We start from the raw sequence: 20,427 nt of genomic DNA, 5'->3' as shown, positions 1-20,427 counted from the left end.
TTGTGTGCAGTGTGTTATTGTGTTCTCTTGGGCACTTTTAAGTGAAGACTCCCTGGATACGATGTAACTGCAAATGAACAGCAAGGACCAGATTTTCTTAGGAAGTGATTTGACTTAGTGTTCTATTACTCATCAGTCTGTACAGGTAGATGGACAACGGAGTATCTTCTATTTCTCTCTCTCTCTGTTTGTTTCTCTCACTCATCCTTCCTTTTGTACAATGCCCAATCAATGCCACTCTGGCATGTTTATCTCTGTGGCACTTTCTCCTCCCAAAAATCAATGCAGATGAAAAATGAGTAAAGATTGCTGCTCAGTCTTTTTTCTCTAGGGGCTGGGTGGGTGGTCTCTGAGAGAAGCGTGACCCTGCTGGGTGGTAAATCAAGCCTGAGGTGTGTGAGTGGGTGAGAATGGCCACAGTGGGTCAGCTGGAGATTGTTAATGAGGATTAAGCTCAGGAAAACCTGAGCTCAGTTTAGAATCCTATGCTGTGCTGTGTACTCTCTTCAGTTCAGAACATTTGGACACGTAAAGGGATGTACAGTATTGTAAGCTCCTTAAACTCTTCCAAATCAGTTTTATATAAGATAATATAATAATATAAATATAATTAAATAATATTGAATATATTGGGGCGGCACAGTAGTGCCAGGTCCTGGAGGTTGTGGGTTTGAGTCCCACTCCGGGTGACTGTCTGTGAGGTGTGTTCTCTCTGTGTCCGCGTGGGTTTCCTCCGGGTGACTGTCTGTGAGGAATATGGTGTGTTCTCCCTGTGTCTGTGTGGGTTTCCTCCAGGTGACTGTCTGTGAGGAGTGTGGTGTGTTCTCCCTGTGTCTGCGTGGGTTTCCTCCGGGTGACTGTCTGTGAGGAGTGTGGTGTGTTCTCCCTGTGTCTGCGCGGGTTTCCTCCGGGTGACTGTCTGTGAGGAGTGTGGTGTGTTCTCCCTGTGTCTGCGTGGGTTTCCTCCAGGTGACTGTCTGTGAGGAGTGTGGTGTGTTCTCCCTGTGTCCGCGTGGGTTTCCTCCAGGTGACTGTCTGTGAGGAGTGTGGTGTGTTCTCTCTGTGTCTGCATGGGTTTCCTCCGGGTGACTGTCTGTGAGGAGTGTGGTGTGTTCTCCCTGTGTCTGCGTGGGTTTCCTCCGGGTGACTGTCTGTGAGGAGTGTGGTGTGTTCTCTCTGTGTCTGCGTGGGTTTCCTCTGGGTGCTCCGGTTTCCTCCCACAGTCCAAAAACACACGTTGGTAGGTGGATTGGTGACTCAAAAGTGTCCATAGGTTTGAGTGAATGTGTGAGTGTGTGTTGCCTTGTGAAGGACTGGCGCCCCCTCCAGGGTGTGTTCCTGCCTCACGCCCAGTGATTCCGGGTTTGCTCCAGACCCACCGCAACCCTGGACTGAATGAATGAATGAATGAATGAATGAATATTGAATGTTAAGACTTATCTGTTAACAATCTCAGGATTTATTACATTCTCAAGTTTATTATTCAGTAAATACATCGAAAAAAGGTGCTAATAAATACGCTTTTTAAATAACACATGTATATTTATTGTTACATACATGAAAACCTGGACTTGCTGCACTCTTGGTCATTTGATAATTATCACAACTGTCCTTCACTTTAATGCTAAGCATTAGCTAGAAGAGTATAAAGTCCCCATGTGAGTTGGGTAGGGATCAAACTGTGTTCTCTGGAGTGATAGAGCACCATCCAACACCTTTGGGATGTGTTGGAGTGGTGTCTGTGATCCAGAACTAAACATCCAACGTCACTGTCTGACCACCAAAGTTCTCAGGGCTGAATCCCATGAAAATCTCACAGAAATTTCCCAACATTTCGGGTAAAGTCTAACCAGAGGGGCAAAGGCTTGACACAGTCCTGTAGTAAAGGGGCAAGCACTGGATGAGCAGGTGTCCACAAACATATGGTTTGAAACTGATTATTGTATCATGTATATAGTGTATAATCTTATCACATGTTAATCTGTGACTTGCAGGATATTAATGTTTGGTAACTAAACCGTCCTATAGCATGCTATGTTGACTACACTGAGAGGCTCATTGTGCATGGTAAGGTCGGTCAGACCAGAGTCCGAACTGAGAGAGAGCGGTCAAGTAGATCAGCTGATTTAGCCATCAGACAGGTCAGCAGTGCTGAACGATGTAACGAGTGTGAACTTGTACCCACAGTGAAACCTCAAAGAAAATCTAACAACCTCCTAGGGGTAGTGTGTTCAGGAGGTGACAGGCAGAGCAAGACGTTCAGCTGGTCAAATGAACAGAGGCTGGGATATAATGCGTTTAATCACACTAGATGTGCAAATCAAATTCAGTTTGAAAATATATTAATGATAAAAAATATAACAATAAGCTAGACATTATAAAACAGCTATTGTAAGTTTTTGTTATATGTGATTTTTGACTCTGTCAGTGGCATTTACATTTACAGTGGCCTCCATTCCACCTGAAATTATGCAGCATTTACTTTATGTTGCCACACATCCACCATAAATAGCATGGCAGCTGTATTGCCTCTGTTCCACCTTAAAGGCAATGTTCACAATTGTAATTAAAAAACACTTTTATAAAATCCAGGAGATGCTTCCTCACCATTTGCTGCTCTCAGTTATGATTGTGTGCTCAAAATGATGTGTGTCTGATGCGTTCACAAAGTCCCAGTGTCTGTAAATGAGTAAAAAAAAAAACCTGTCTCGGTCAGGTATGCTACTCTCTCTCTCTCTCTCTCTCTCTCTATCTATCTATCTATCTATCTATCTATCTATCTGCTCATGGCAATGGCGTGGAGTATTTTTAGGCAATAAAGAGAACTCCAAACATTGAAAAGCACAAGCTTAAATGAGGATATTGCTCTATTCCTGCTCCATAGGTGGTACTTATTTTGCTGTTTTGGATCATTTAAGGTGGAATTGTCTCCAGACTCGGGAGACTGCTAACCATTCATCCATCCATCTATTATCTGTAACCCTTATCCAGTTCAGGGTCGCGGTGGGTCCAGAGCCTACCTGGAATCATTGGGTGCAAGGCAGGAATACACCCTGGAGGGGGCGCCAGTCCTTCACAGGGCAACACACACACACACTCACACATTCACTCACACACTATCACCTACGGACACTTTTTTTGAGTCGCCAACAAAAAGTAATTCCTACAGTGAATAAAAACGTACAGACGAAATTCAACTTTCAACTTCAAACATATCGTTCCACTTTAGCTTCTGAATATAAACAACCAGAGAGAACAGCATTTATCCACAATCATAGACATTCTTTTGAAATGGGTGTTTCGTTTGCATTCTGGTGAATCTGCTCTACACTGAAAAAAATGGCACTTTTATAAGCTAATAATAATAATAATAATAATAATAATAATACAGATTTATACAAATAAAGTAAAACAGCCATATACGATGAATTTACACAATTCAAATGTAAACAAAATAAACAGGATGCTGAGCTGCAGGACCCATGTGACAGTAGATTCTCATACAGCCGTGTAAGAGAACAGATGAGCTTCTGAAATAGATTTAGGATCATTTCATATCAGGCCTAATCCTATAATATAATTTAAGACCCAAAGGTAGTTTACATGTACTCTGTGACTTGCACAATACCTCTGTGTTACATAACCCTTAACCCACACTGCTCTGTGTTGTCATGTTGTTCTGGATACATCTGAAATATTTGCAAACAGACTGGGTGCGTTACGTAACTGTGGCATGAACACATCAGAAGTATTTCACTGCTGCGCCTTAACCCTTAAGATCAATGATCCATAATATAACTTTTTATTAAAAAGTGGCACATCTTTGACATGGTCAATTACATTATTTTTTAAGTAAATAACAATGTTACATTATATATATTTATATATAATTGTTATTTACTTAAAAAAAGTAATAAACATAACATTTAAATTGACATATAACATAAATTTAATGTCTAACAATTTGGCAGGAATCGTTATAGTCCTCTAAGGGCTAAAGTCAATTATCTAAATGTTGCTCAGTGCCCCCATTTTTGCAACTTTTGTCTCCATAAATGTTAAACCAAGCCAAGAGCTGCCATGATATCGTTTACATATGAGATTTCATATATCACACTTCATAAACAAAGCCCAAATGTATTTGTTTTCACCTTTTAATGAATAATAAATGGGGTATTTAATTGTACAGATGAATGTAAGCCCAAGTTTATGCGCTGCATATGTCAAGGCAACATGAATTTTGCATTAAGAGATTGTCCTGGCACCCAAACGAGTCATATATCCTGTATATCACAATAACACAGGCTTATAGATGTTAGGAATAAATCATTTATGTTGCACAAAATATGCCCCCACTTCATGCCAAGATAGTAAATAATTAAGGGAAAGGCCACATCACTCTTGGCGACAGAGCTGCCCCCCCACCCCCTCTCTCGCTGTCTCTGGAGCTGCTGAGAGGACAGGAATTAAAGATGCAGCACTTTTTTTCCTTCTCCTTTTTCATTTCTCGCCAGCTGACCTTAATAGAGGCCTCTTTGACATTTTAGAATATTAAAATCAAAAATCTAGACTAGGATGTTTTTAAGGCCTTTTAAGGCTGAAACTAAATGGATGTCTTTGTCAGTCTATGCAGATCCATTCTTCACTCCTAGAACTGCATTACATAGAGTGCCTGCCAGGGCAACACCTCATAATCTACATAACTACAATTTCAAGAGCAGTACACAAGAGTTTTAACCTATAATCAAAGTTGCTTTAAGTGTTTTGATGATTCCATGAATGGATTGATATAATCATTCATTCATTATCTGTAACCCATACACACCATACTCCTCACAGACAGTCACCCGGAGGAAACCCACACGAACACAGAGAGAACACACCACACTCCTCACAAACAGTCACCCAGAGGAAACCCACACAGACACAGGGAGAACACACCACACTCCTCACAGACAGTCACCTGGAGGAAACCCACACAGACACAGGGAGAACACACCACACTCCTCACAAACAGTCACCCAGAGGAAACCCACACAGACACAGGGAGAACACACCACACTCCTCACAGACAGTCACCCAGAGGAAACCCACACAGACACAGAGAGAACACACCACACTCCTCACAAATAGTCACCCAGAGGAAACCCACACAGACACAGGGAGAACACACCACACTCCTCATAGACAGTCACCCGGAGAGGGAATCAAACCCACAGCCTTCAGGCCCCTGGAGCTGTGTGACTGCGACACTAACCTGCTGCACCACCATGCCACCCCATTTATATATGAGCAGGACATATTTATGACTGACTATTAAGATTGTGTTAACTGTGTTTGTTCAAAGTACTAAAAACAAGGCTTTGCTTGGATTTCTGGATTCTTATTTGTTTTCTTCAGTCTTAAATGTAGTGCATGGTGGTTGCATTCTGGTTCCTCCATTGATATCTGCCGTGAATTTCTTGCCAGGTTACATTGTGATGCCACCAGTTCCACTTTTAAGGCATATTATGAAAACAGAACGTAATAATTTACTACATTAGCAAATGCATTTTGGGATCTGGAGCATACCAACCCACAGAGTGTGAGTTAAGAAAACAAATTCAGTTTTCTGTGGGCTGCCAAAAGTCAGAAAACATAGGAGAAAACGAGTCCTGATATTGGTGCATAGTGTGCGCCTCCTCATCTGAAACTCTCCAGTCAAAGTGCTGGACCTGTGTTTATGCAGCTTTCTCCAACTGACCCCTGTATTCACCTGGAGGTAAGTGTCAGAGACCTGGCAATGTGTTGGTGACGTTTCCTTCCTGCAGGCCACAGGGCCGTGTTCGGTCAGAAGTCCAGAACACAGTCTGATTTAATCTGGAGAGAAAAGTTAGCAGTGAACCTGGCAGTGAAACCCCATCGGCCGTTCAGTGTTAGGAATTCTGGACCATCTCTCCTCTATTTTTAGCTGCTCTTTTTTTCCCCATCCTTTCTTTTCCCTTTCATCTCAGATGCAGACATTACACCGCTACTCTACAGTGCAGGACACATCAATTTAAAAAGAGAGCCTCATACACTTTTCTAGAATCATCTATCTATAGGGTCCTACATTATAGGCGTGAAGTAAGGAAGCCTGAAAGCTTTTAAGTCGCCATAATATTTAAAAGTCAATTTACCAACAATTAATACAACACAAAAAGTTAATTCTAGGACATTCCATCACAATATGCATTTTTTTTTGGGGGGGCAGCAAGAATATAACATTATTCTTCCTTGATTTTTGCAGTTGGACATTCCTCTTGTCTCAGGTATCGAAATAGCAACAACAACACCATTGGCTTATTGCATAGTGTCTCATAGACCTAGACTTCAGAGCGTGAATACACCTGAATCTTCTCATCGTCTCTCTACGATGTTCTTCCAATGAACTCTTGCAGTGTTTACTATGAGGGAAGCCTTCTTCACGCTCTTTGCTGATAATAGCCTCTTACTCTGAGCAGTTTTTAATTTTTTTTATCCTCTCTTCAAGTCTTAGTCCTGATTGAGTTGATCTTCAGGAGAATGTGAATGGAGGTATCAGGTGGATTTAATTAGAGCTGCAATACAATTCTGCAGGAGAATCAGCAGGAGATAAACTCATTATCAGTCACTGACAACACACAATGCTGCTGCACGTACTACTATGGTTTCTGATTTTATATATAAATATATATGTTTAAAACCACGTTATGTTCAGTGTTGTCTTCACTAAAATCAAAACACCTCCAAACAACAGATACTGAATTTTTCTTTGGTACAAGCTGCTCAAGTCGCTTGGTTGGCTCCAGTCTTTTGGTTCTCAACCACTTTGCTTCCGTGTTTCAGATTGGGACAGAATCATGTGACTACACCAAATCTTACCTAATGTTTCTGCTGTTCCTTTAACTAATTTAATGAATTCATTCATTGTCTGTAACAGTGGGTTCGGAGCCTATCCCGATTTACTGGCCACAAGGCAGGAACACACCCTGGAGAGGGCGTTATCTTTATTTACATTTAGTAAATTAATAAAACTGAATTAGACAAGGGGTCTCCAAACTTTTGCATATGACTGCGTTTTCTCCAATAAGGCAACAACTATGAACTGCAGATGTGATAAAGAATGAAGAAAGAGACATTTTTGAAAGGACTCTGCTGTTCGTTCATTCTCTTGTTCATTAACTAATGGCCCTTTAGTGCAACTAGGTTTTGAAACAATTTTGTCCAATTATTTATGGTCCTAAAACATGGTAAATATTAAATAGATCATATCTGAACTTTAACCTCAAAGTAATTGCTTCGTTTCCTGTGCAATGTGCTGGAGTCCAGAGCCAACACAAAAGAAACACATTTGAGAGGCTTTTTACATTGTGTTTCATCTTCAAGTGTCAAACAATAGAGCACACACAGACAGTCACCCGGAGGAAACCCACACAGACACAGGGAGAACACACCACACTCCTCACAGACAGTCACCCGGAGGAAACCCACACAGACACAAGGAGAACACACCACACACCTCACAGACAGTCACCCAGAGGAAACCCACGCAGACACAAGGAGAACACACCACACACCTCACAGACAGTCACCCAGAGGAAACCCACACAGACACAAGGAGAACACACCACACACCTCACAGACAGTCACCCGGAGGAAACCCACACAGACACAAGGAGAACACACCACACACCTCACAGACAGTCACCCAGAGGAAACCCACACAGACACTGGGAGAACACACCACACTCCTCACAGACAGTCACCCAGAGGAAACCCACACAGACACAGGGAGAACACACCACACTCCTCACAGACAGTCACCCAGAGGAAACCCACACAGACACAGAGAGAACACACCACACTCCTCACAGACAGTCACCCGGAGGAAACCCACACAGACACGGGGAGAACACACCACACTCCTCACAGACAGTCACCCAGAGGAAACCCACACAGACACAGAGAGAACACACCACACTCCTCACAGACAGTCACCCGGAGGAAACCCACACAGACACGGGGAGAACACACCACACTCCTCACAGACAGTCACCCGGAGGAAACCCACACAGACACAGGGAGAACACACCACACTCCTCACAGGCAGTCACCCAGAGGAAACCCACACAGACACAGGGAGAACACACCACACTCCTCACAGGCAGTCACCCGAAGTGGGAATTGAACCCACAACCTCCAGGCCCCTGGAGCTGTGTGACTGAAACGCTACCTGCTGCACGACCATGCCGCCCAAAATAAATAATTTAATTCATTTAATTTTTCATATTAAAGTGAGTGTTTAAAAAATATATAAAGCATATACACACACACACACACACAGAGGGATTTAATTAAAGTTAATGTGATATTCAGAATTGCATCTTTTGAACACTGAAAAAAATCAATTAAAAAAATCCTCGAACACCACTGTAGCTCCTTTATTTTAAATGTCACATTAAATAGCTTCAGGGTCCCGCACCTGAGATAAAACGGATTAAGTTGGTTCACGTTGATGCGTTGCCCGTGGCGTAGGTTCAACACAGAAACGTGAATTGGGCTTAAGAGTGAGTGAGTGAGTGAGATACTTGTCTATTCCCTTTTTTCTCAGTAACAGCTTCTGGACATCTACATTAAGTTAGGAAATTAAGTGATGGTCTCTGACTTTCGCACAGGACCGTGCATATTACTAATATACGTAAAAACTTGTGATCTGACAAGCAACCATTTTCACCTCACGTGTTATGGAGGCTCTATAGGGCAATTACCTTCCGTCTGTGTTACGCCGCAGTAGTGTTAGCACTGTGGTAGTGCTACTGTTCCTTACACTGTCAGAGGCCGTGAACACACTGAGTGAGGATCGTAAAGCTGTAAATTCTCACAGCCTGCAGACTTCCAGCAGGGACTGTGAAAGATGACTTCACTTTCATGGGAGTCTGAGTTCAACACAACACTTGCTTTTCCCTCAGATAGATTATTTCATCTGCATTTGCATGTTTATTATGTTTCACTCACTCACTCACACATTCACTCACTCACATTAGACAACATCCACAAAGGGCACTAAACAATGCTTTGCAACAATAACACTGTGTCCCTTTGTTATCTGTAATGCACTAGAACAGCAGTACACATATCTACCCATACATTTCCTGTTAGGCCTGTTATGTTTATGAACTATACCCAACATTTTCTGGTTACAACATTCAAGCCTAGAGCAGTCAAACAGTGGGCATTAGACATGAAACGGTAAACCGCTGTAAAAATTCCTGACTATTAGTGATTAATGATTTGGATCAGTGTCTCTCACGGTTTAGACATTTTGTTTCATTTTTAATGACAATCAAGATGTCTCAGGGAAAAGAAAAGAACATTGTACCCGTTCCACTTTAAACTGTGCTATAATCCTGATATAAAATGTTCATACTTCTTCATGTCTAGTGGCCAGTCAAACATTACTCACTGCTGCCCTCTAAAGGTGGTCATGTCATTCCTGTAAATGCCCTGGTACTCTAGGACTTGGCAGTTATGAGTGGATGTGTAATATGAATATAGTGATTCATTCATTCATACCTACTTCATCTAGATCAGGGTATCTTTTACAGTTGAGCTTGTTCTTGAGGCCTGCAGGAGCTCCGGCCGTCCAGCAAACACACTTAACTCCAACCAGCCGCAGGGATTCCTTAACACTGAGCCAAATCATCTCCCCTCCTCTCTCCTCAGGCAAGACTTCTGAACCGGGACATGCTCTAAAGCCCATTTAGATCCGACCAAAGACACAAACTGGTTTAAATTTCCACACCAACGCAACATAATAAAAATCACCCGCCACTGAACACACTCCTACAGTCGACTAAATCCGATTCTGGAGAAGTAATTGTAACTCAATGGAAGTCGCTGTAACTGTGTTGGTTTTCTCTGTATAGACTGGATTTTCTCTATTAATCTCCAGCCCTCTCTGGCACTCCCCCTGGGCCCAGACGGGTGAGAAATATCGACTGTTTTCCCTCCTTCACAATCAGACATTACAGTCTCTCTTCATTCCAACACTTACTGTGTATGCTCAAGTGATTTGCTGGCACTTACTGGACTGTACTTGAAGAATGTGTTGATTAGCTCAGAGGTCTCTGAGTGTCTGGGGGGAAGTGTATCTTGATCAGCTTGCTGTGTGTGTGTCCATTGTGTGTGTGTGGATTAGTACAGACTAAAGCTTAACTTTCACTCTGTTCTTCAATATTTATTTATTTACTTGATTTGATTTGATTTTGTGTGTGTGTGTGTGTGTGTACACTGTGTATTGACATGCTGGTCCTGCAGTGAGCCTGGAGGTCTGCAGTTTGGTTCTCGTCTCGGGTCACCGTCTATGTGGATTTCAGTATGTTCTCCCAGTATGTGCCACCCAGTCGCTGGGGGTTAGTGTAGGTCCCAAGTCTGGATAGAATGGGAGGGTTGCGTCAGGAAGGGCATCTGGTATAAACCTGTGCCAAGTTGACTGTGCGGATCAGTTGGTCCACTGTGGCGACCCCTCACAGGAGCTGCTGAAAGTGGAACAACAACAACAACAAAGGTACTGCACTGTGCAAGAGACATACAATTTTTTATTTTTCGTCATGTATTTTCATGAATTACATTTCCTTTCAAAACAGCTGTAATACCTTATATGGTATTTGCCTTGTCCTTTTATTGTGGGACGGCCAGTTACTTGTTCTAAGAACACCACCAGCTTTATTAGTCATTTGGTTCCTTTTGTGTCTGATTCTTTGTCTCAGTAAGGGCTCCTTGACAGCTCTATATACTTTCAGACCCATCACAATGAGATGCTTTCTTAAAGTGGAAACATAGACACTTGAGGGCTTTAGTGTGTCATCTTTGCTTGGTCTTGTGTGCTGTTCAGCCCAGTGGCAGCATTAATGATGAGGAGGCAGTCAAAGATACTTCCATGTAAAGCTATTTCCAGCAGCTTGCTGACACATTATTGTCCACCTGATATCTGCTCAGTCGCTCCCTTAACTAATTATAGCACAAAGAATTAGAGAAAACAACACAACACACTCAGTGGAGGAGAGAAACCGTGTGTGTTCATATTTCCCACAAGCCGTGCCAAACAAAAACATGCTTTAATTCGTATATGAACGGCCTGCTGTATCTGCTGAATGTAAAATCTGGGTTAAAAATGCCCTTGTGGTATTAGCTTAATATTACACCAAAGATTTTAACTTTCCTCAGTGTGAATTTAGTCTAAGAAAACATTATGAAAATGTAGCATTAACAAAACAGTAGGTTATCTTTTGTTATTACCGTGAACTATGAAGGGCTATACCTTTTACATACATGCCTTCACACGCATAGGTACTTGGTTGACATGCCATTCTTAATCCATAGGGTTTAATATGATGTTGGCCCACCCTTTGCAGCTATAACAGCTCTTTTAGGAAGGTTTAGGAGTGTGTTTATGGGAATTTTTGGCCATTCTTCCAGAATTCCATTTGTGAGGTCAGACACTGACATTGGACGAGAGCCTGGCTTTCAGTCTCCGCTCTAATTCATCCCAAAGGTCTCCTATTGGGTTGAGGTCAGGACTCTGTGTAGACCAGTCAAGTTCTTCCACACCAAACTCGTTCATCTCTTTAGGGAACTTGCTTTGTGCACTGGTGCGCAGTCATGTTGGAACAGGAAGGGGCCGTCCCCAAACTGTTCCCACAAAGTTGGGAGAGTGAAAATGTCCAAAATCTCTTGGTATGCTCCTTGCCCTGGAACTGAGGCTGAGCCCAACTCCTGAAAAATTACCCCACATCATACCCCGCCTTCACCAAACTTTACACTTGGCAAAATGCAGTCAGCCAAACCCAGACTCGTCCATTGGATTGCCAGACGGCGATGCGTGATTCATGACTCTAGAGAACACATCTCCACTGCACTAGAGACCTGTGGGAGTGTGTTTTACGACATTGCATCCAACGTTTTTCATTGCTCTTGGTGATGTAAGCCTTGGATGCAACTGTTCGCCAATGGAAATCCATGTCATGAAGCTCTCTACATACTGTTCTTGAGCTAATCTGAATTTGAAGGTCTCTTGACTCTACAGAAAGTTGGCGACCTCTGCATCCACTGACGCCACTCTGTCATTTTACATGGCCTACCACTTAATGAGTTGCTGTTTTCACTTTGTTATAATACCCCTGACAGTTGACTATGGAATGTGTAGTAGTGAGGAAATAGCACGATTGGAATTGTAGCACAGGTGGCATCCTATCACGGTACCATGCTGGAATTCACTGAGCTTCTGAGAGTGAACCATTCTTTCACAAATGTTTGTAAAAGCAGTCTGCATGCCTAGGTGATTGGTTTTATACACCTTTGGCCATGGAAGTGATGGATATTGTGTTAAAAAAATTAAAATATAGTGTATCTTGTTACATGTGACTAAGATAAGTGCAAGGCAGAGAGTTGAAGTGTGGTTAAGGTCATAACAACTTGTGCTATGAACTTACATAAGCACATATATAAATACATACATAACACATATGCACATTCAATGATCCAGATATACATTGCTAACATTCACTACTGTAGCACATTCTGCAGTATTACAGCTGTAATACTGTAATTCATATGCTATTTCTAAGGGCTAATAACAGTCTACACTTTGTGTTATGTATCTAATGTGATGTAGCCAGTACCTGCAGTGTTTCCTCCCTGTCCTGCGGTTTTCCCCCTGTAATTAATGAGTTTGTGTATTTTACTCAGGTGAGATGGGCTCTCTCTAGCCCTCTCCAGCACGTCCAGACATGCGATAATTGAAATCCCATCTCAGGCTAATCACACCCGGCATTATGGATGCAGGGAAGGTGTGTGATGAGGGGAAGAAAGTCGGGAGAACAGTGTTCCCTAAGGGACACCCTGGTGCCTGGGCTTTAAAGACACTGCTTAATGATGCTGTGTGAGGATACCCATCTATAGAGAATAAGGCCTAACCAACATTCACTGATGCTCATACCGGCATTAAGAATCTAATACCTATACGCTGTTAGAAATAAAGGTTCCTAAAAGATTCTTGGCCCTAACCCTAGTTCTAGATATAGAGACAACTGGAGTAGAACCTTTGAACCTATATAAGATGTTGCCAGTCACCGTGATAATTGGATACACAGCCATTTTCTTGTAGAGAGCAATGGGGTTAGAAACACTCTGCTATGATATGATTAATGTAATATTAGTTAGATTTTTCATATTTATGCTCATAATATTTTTATTTATTAGCATACATCATGCATTATAAATGCTTCCAATACTGTGTTAATTGGTCATGAATAATAATAATAATAATAATAATAATAGAAACTAGGGACTCCCCTGGCAAGGGACAAATTGAAACTCCAGTCTGGAAGAGCTGGGTAGCTCCAATATAACTACAAAGGGACAGTCCCGTCAGTGAGGGCACACCTCACACTTGGGAACTTGGACGTCCAACATTGAGAGACATATTCCATATTTAATATTCCATATTCTATATTTTAAGCGCCCAGCAAGTTATTCCTCTTCCCAGTAAAAATACAAGTACAAAACAGTGTGTTTAGTGGGGCATGATGAGCCTTTGGTTGGCCTTTATAGGCTAATCATATCATAACCTCATTACCTTCCCTTGGACCCTGACCCCTTACAATCCCATTCTTGTTTACTGTTAAATTCAAGTGTATTTTAAGCTATGTGATAATAAAGGCCATGCATCAGTAACAGCTGTTGATATAATTCTAATACCAGTGTGGCGAGTGATCACTCTGCATACCTGCTCTGCTATTTTTCCACCACAGCACTGTGTGCAATTATCACATAATTTTTCCATCAATCTCTGAAAGAAACAAGCAATCAGCGTGGAGATTAGGTTCCGCATTAACAGGTGAGTCATTGCTGGAGCTCATATTGCTTTGAATTTGCCGTCACCGCAGCCGAGCTGATGAATGATCGGAGCTCAGAGAGAAAGAGAGAGAGATAACTCCCTTCAGAACAATCATGATAGTTTCCATAAATGCATCATTCACAAAAAAAAAAAAAAAAAAAAGTAAAATGTGCATAACTTTCCCATCACCATAAAAATAGTTGATCGGAGATGTGCATAATGTGTGTGTTAGTGTGGTGTAATGTGGCTAACAAGCAAACAATAGAAGCTTTTAAATGTTCTTTAGCATCATGATGGTCTTCGTAGATCATCACAACATGCATTACACAGTAGTGTGATGCATGGCTAAAAAAGCATTGCCAGCCATTTTTAAGCTTGCGTCTTAAGCTTTAAAGCATGTTTTTTTTTGGAAGGTTTAACTGTAAAATTACAACCTTCTCCAGCTCTTTTGTCATTTTATGGCAACTTACGTATATTGAATAGTATTAGAATGGCAACTGCCATTTGATTTAAAAAACAAAAATTACACATTATGTATTAATATGGTACATTCACAATTGCCAACACTCTCATATATTTGGAAATATTTTATCCCCAAGAGGGCGGCACAGTGGCGCAGCAGGTAGTGTCGCAGAGGGCCTGGAGGTTGTGGGTTCGATTCCCGCTCCGGGTGACTGTCTGTGAGGAGTGTGGTGTGTCTGTGTTGCCCTGTGAAGGACTGGCGCCCCCTCCAGGGTGTATTCCTGCCTTGTGCCCAATGATTCCAGGTAGGCTCTGGACCCACCGTGACCCTGATCTGGATAAGGGTCACCGATAATGAATGAATGAATGAATGAATGAATTAATTAATTAACTATCCCCAAGAACAGAACAAATTAAGAGTGGAAGAATGTTTGAAGTTTTAGTTACAATTATATGTCACACAGAAATGTTTAAAAGTAATTTGTACACCTAACAAACAACAATATTCCTAAAAGTATCAGAATCCACAAAAGAATCTTTACTCATTTCTGAAACTAACATCTGTATCAGGCCGTCTGATCACAAGTGGACAGGAAAAATGTGTAGCAGTTGACATTTAGCATTACAGTGTGTCTAGTGTGCCTCTCCACTCACCACTTTTAATCAGATAACATATTCCTTTGGCTTTGCTTCCTCTCACATCTAAATGTCTTACGAGTGTTTCTTTTTCTGTTGTTGTATTGTAGTTTCCATTTCCAGTTAGCCGTAGAGAAACACCCTTCATACCCTGGCCATGTAGGCAAGGGTATGTTTGTTTGAGATCCTATGACACGTGACGTTAACTGATGCAATAGCTATGAAATAATATTAGGTACATAAGCAACATTAGCACTATTGAAAAATTAAGGAGGCCAACTTAAAATACAGAGGGTCCTCAAGTGGCACAGTAATCTAAGTGTTGGCGCTATCACCAAGAGAGTCTTAAGAGAGCAAAGTTCTGTTTCTGGGTGGGTAGGTCAGCCCCCTCTCCCCAATTACTGCCCATGATGCTAACTAGCATAGGTTTCAGATCTGGGCAAGTTTATATTCTCCTTCAATATGCTAAACTGGGGTGACCAGACGTCCTCTTTTACCCGGACATGTCCTCTTTTTTAGACTTAAAAAAAGTCCGGGCAGAATTTCACAAACGTCCGGGACTTTGTTTTTCTAGAGCTTACATAGAACTTCGAGAAGTTTCATTCACAAACTAGTCCCGCCCTCCCCTACTCCGACTGGTTCGCTTGAGTGAGAAGGTGAAGTAGACTAAAATCTTCTGATTGGACGGTCTGACTGTAGAGCTACCGTTATTGGTCGATAACCTTCTCTGTAAACATTTAATTGGTCAGTCTGCACCTCAGTAGTCCTTGTTTACGTCAGGCAAAGCTCATGTACCTACCCTCATCTCGAGCAGCTATGCCGAAACGTAAATGTAAGTTTAAACTTAAAAAAAAAGAAATTCCCATGTTTTGTGTAGCAAATAAAGGTGTAAAGGACCTAAAATCTCACATAGGTTCAGCTAAGAATACAACGGCAGCGAGAGGCAAGAGCTCCCCCCCAGACGTGTCCTCTTTTTCTGCATCTCAGAACTGGTCACCCTAGCTAAACTGTTCAGTAATGATTTATCAACAGCAGTTTTTTTAGGTGCTTTTGTTTTATACCATACCAGAAATCAAAAACAATGTTATTAGCATGTGATTGATTAGGCATGCAGTTTGTCCTACGTTAGCTGGTACATAGCATTTCAGTGCTTGTTCATAGCCATGTAGCTCCAGCCCAAAACTAAAGAAGCAAACTTCTGCTACCAAACAAGTCTTGGCTGAACCTTCAATAAAAATAATCTTTTGTTTTCTGTCTGTGACTGTTCCTTTAAGCCTCACAGCAGGACAGACACATGGTGTGGGCAAAGACGCCGGGTGGTGGGGGATAGGGAGGGCTGTGATATATGCAGAGCTGCATTTTTTGCTATATGAGCAGACATGCAGTAGATTTAAGAGCAGCCTTTTCGAAGCAGAGCTCTTCTCAGCACTTCGCTGCCTCACAAGGAAGAGAAAGAAATCTGAGCAGTCAGCAACTTGGGAACAACTACAGAGGTGGTACATTACCAAAGAGCTATCACATCTGTCTACTGAAAACACACACACACACACACACACACACACACACACACACACACACACATACTCTCCCAGACACTCGCAGAGGGAATGGAAGCCATCCAGAAATAATTTGCTGCTTGTTTTAGTCCGTCAGCAATGGGTCCCTGAGCGAGGCATAGCAGCCCAGGTCTGTGGGGAACGGTCTTCCCATCAGCAGTGCTGACCTGCCTAAAAATACCTCTCTAGACATGAAGCATCATGTGGCCTGAAGAACAGATTATCAATAGATTTAGAAGTCGTCCCCAAAAATATTCTGCAACTGATTCAGCTGCAAAAATTAGTACAAGTATGTAATGCATAAAATCTTAGAGTGATCACAGGTACATAGTGAAAATACCAAACAGGAGATAGTCAGCCATAGATGTATGCAAAAAGCTGGATGTATTATATTGGCTGTTGGCACTCTGTGTGTGAAATGATGTCACTTTGTCACTTTGTCAACAATGTCACTTTGTTGAGCTGCTAGCGAGCAATAAGAGGTGAAAAGAAAGTGTGAAGGAGCAGTGCGTTTACTCAGAACCAGTCCTGAATTGCTGAACTCCTCACCCGTGTGTGTCCAGACACTCATTTCGAAAGATGTTATCCACAGTTGTGTTCTTTCAGTCATTACCCAAAGCTCATGACCATAAATGAAGGTGGGGGCATGGATGAACTGGTAATTTTACTTCATGACTCAGATCATTCTTCACCACTATGGTCCAGTATAGTGACAGCATTACTGCAGCTACCGCACCTTACATACGGTTAGTCTCAGGATCCCTCTTTCTACAACTCATGACTCCAATTATTGAAAAAAACCTCCATAGCCCCACTGATGGACCTCATAAACAGACAGAAATTGAATTTGATATCTACAGAGTAATGAGTTAAAAAGACTATGTCATCTACCCGCATTGATTCTGTATATCCACTGGGTATGTAGACAGTTAATGAAAAGTGGATTTCCCCTTGCCTCTGTTAGTACAGTCCTCTGTTAAACACTGAAATGACAGTGCTCTCCTAAGCCAAGCTCAAACACCAGCTGAGCAATGATAATCAGAGTAAAGATGTGATGAGCCAAATAAATCAGTGTGTCTGCTAACAACTATGAAGTATGTCACAATCAAGTTTTGCATTGGTCCCAGGTTCTTTAATATTGTGTCTCAGCTGACACTGAGATGTCTTTACAGTAGTGATAACAGGAAGGGCTAAAATGCCTACAACACCAGCGTAAACATTTTTTTCACTGTTAAAAATAAGCAATAATCTTCACGAGCCCCATGTTTCCAAATGAGATTTTTTTATTTTTTTTTGTCTTAAGCCATGGACATACTAGACATTTGCAGTTTGTGTTGCTCTGTACTATAGGTGGAGCCATGGTGTCACCTGATGATTGGCAAAATGAGTCCATTTTGGTACAGCAACCACAAACAGTAGCAAAAAATAATTGTCTGTAACCACTTATCATGTGCAGGGTCGCGTTTTGGTCCGAGGGGTCCTACTCTGAATCACTGGGGGCAAGGCAGGGTCACACCCTGGAGGGGGCGCTAGTCCATTGCAGGGCGACATACACTCACACACTTTGGGGTAGCCAATGTGTGGAGTACCTGTAGGAAACCCACATGGACATGGACATGGGAAGAACACACCAAACCTCTCACAGACAATCACCAGGAGCAGGGCTCGAACCCACAATGCAAGGATCCTGGAGCTGTGTGACAGAGACATTTTTATGTAACCTTTATGTAGCATTTCTTAATCAGCTAAGGCCATGTTATTTAAACTTGGCTACAATTAGCTTATCCTCACTCTACAGTGTCTATTGTCACGATGGCTTTGCTACACTTATTTACATATAAAGATATCTTATGCCAAGGTATTTTGGCAGGATATTCATAACTATTTCATGCAACATATAAACACCAATCTGCCAAAACCTCTCATTTTCCACATCAGGTCATTTTAATATTATAGCTGATAGGTGTATAAAATGTTGTTAGAAGACGTCAGACATGTCTTGTCCCTAGCTTTGCTGGCGTTGTTTGGACAGTGGTGGGTCAGTCTGTTCTGTGGCTTCACAAGCTTAATCTATCCATTTTCACTGCTGGATGAACCAGAGAGCATAGGACCCAGCAGACAACCAGAGATAATAGCAGTCATGGAAGCTACTACCAGTGAGAGGTAGTAGACAAAGAAAGGAACTGCTGAAGAAAAACAGAATGGAAAGAAAAAAAAGGACACTGAGGCAGAAGCCAGCAAAACAAAAGAGCATGAGGGTGCGATGGTATCAGAAACACCCAAAGTGAGAGAAATGGAGTATCAAAGAGAAGAAGAGAGGAAGAAAAGGCTAGAGGCAAAAGCGATTGTGGGAGCTAGGAGAGAAGTCTCTCAGGCATGAAGGGTGAGATGGCAGGGTGTTCTGTGGAGGCTCAGTGATCCATCACTGCGCTTCGCCTGCAAGCTTGTACTCAATAACTCCTCTTCACCACTTTTTGTCTCCCTGTCTCTTTACCTCCCCCCACCCCCACCCCTCTTTTTCAGAACGACTCCTGGGGAAAGCAGTACTCGTACGCCCTCTTTAAGGCCATGAGTCACATGCTGTGTATTGGGTATGGAGCTCGAGCACCAGTTAGCATGTCTGATCTGTGGATCACCATGCTCAGCATGATAGTGGGGGCCACCTGCTATGCCATGTTTGTGGGCCACGCCACTGCTCTCATCCAGTCCCTGGACTCTTCGAGACGCCAGTACCAAGAGAAGGTAAGAGTCAGTTCAGATTAACACCAATATTACCCAGAGTTTTCATTTTACACCTGCTTTTGGAAACTTTTAGACTATGTTCACATTACCAGGCCAGAGTTACTCAAAACTTGCCATAATATGACTCAAGTTTGATCTTTTCAGGGCTGTGTGGACTTGTCAAATATGATTTTGTCAAATCAGATTTGACTCACATTCATATGTGGTCCTTGGATACATATTGGAAGTGTCAGATTTATCCTTTTGCCTATACATGTGTCTAGAGCTTTCACCATAGTCCGCACAGTGTTAGAAGCTCAAGTTGTGTCCCAAATAACGCAGTATTCCCTACGTAGTGCACTTAACATATTAGAAAAACCTACTACCCACAGACAGGGTAATAGTTAGACTGGAAGATATGAAGCTAATAGCCAGTTATTAATGTTAATTTTTTAATACAACATTCATTCATTCATTATCTGTAATCTGTAATCCAGTTCAGGGTTGCGGTGGGTCCAGAGCATACCTGGAATCATTGGGCGCAAGGCGGGAATACACCCTGGAGGGGGCGCCAGTCCTTCACAGGGCAACACACACACACACATTCACTCACACACTCACACCTACGGACACTTTTAAGTCGCCAATCCACCTACCAACGTGTGTTTTTGGACTGTGGGAGGAAACCGGAGCACCCGGAGGAAACCCACGCGGACACAGGGAGAACACACCACACTCCTCACAGACAGTCACCCGGAGGAAACCCACGCAGACACAGGGAGAACACACCACACTCCTCACAGACAGTCACCCGGAGGAAACCCACGCAGACACAGGGAGAACACACCACACTCCTCACAGACAGTCACCCAGAGGAAATCCACACAGACACGGGGAGAACACACCACACTCCTCACAGTCACCCGGAGCAAACCCACGCAGACACAGGGAGAACACACCACACTCCTCACAGACAGTCACCCGGAGGAAACCCACGCAGACACAGGGAGAACACACCACACTCCTCACAGACAGTCACCCGGAGGAAACCCACGCAGACACAGGGAGAACACACCACACTCCTCACAGACAGTCACCCAGAGGAAATCCACACAGACACGGGGAGAACACGCCACACTCCTCACAGTCACCCGG

General features: G+C 42.6%; 1 protein-coding gene across 2 annotated transcripts in view; it reads left to right on the top strand.

Moving 5' to 3' along the window:
• The window catches only part of LOC136668387 (potassium/sodium hyperpolarization-activated cyclic nucleotide-gated channel 1), a 165,625-nt gene that overhangs the window by 103,702 nt on the left and 41,496 nt on the right, over positions 1-20,427 (top strand). For both annotated transcript variants that reach the window (XM_066645879.1, XM_066645880.1), the window contains exon 4: positions 19,075-19,293. In XM_066645879.1, coding sequence (XP_066501976.1) covers positions 19,075-19,293 — 219 coding nt within the window. The remainder of the gene's footprint in view (positions 1-19,074; positions 19,294-20,427) is intronic.

The sequence above is a fragment of the Hoplias malabaricus genome, chromosome 15 (genome assembly GCF_029633855.1).
Source record: "Hoplias malabaricus isolate fHopMal1 chromosome 15, fHopMal1.hap1, whole genome shotgun sequence".
NCBI lineage: Eukaryota > Metazoa > Chordata > Actinopteri > Characiformes > Erythrinidae > Hoplias > Hoplias malabaricus.
This window is presented reverse-complemented; position numbering and strand designations above follow the sequence as displayed.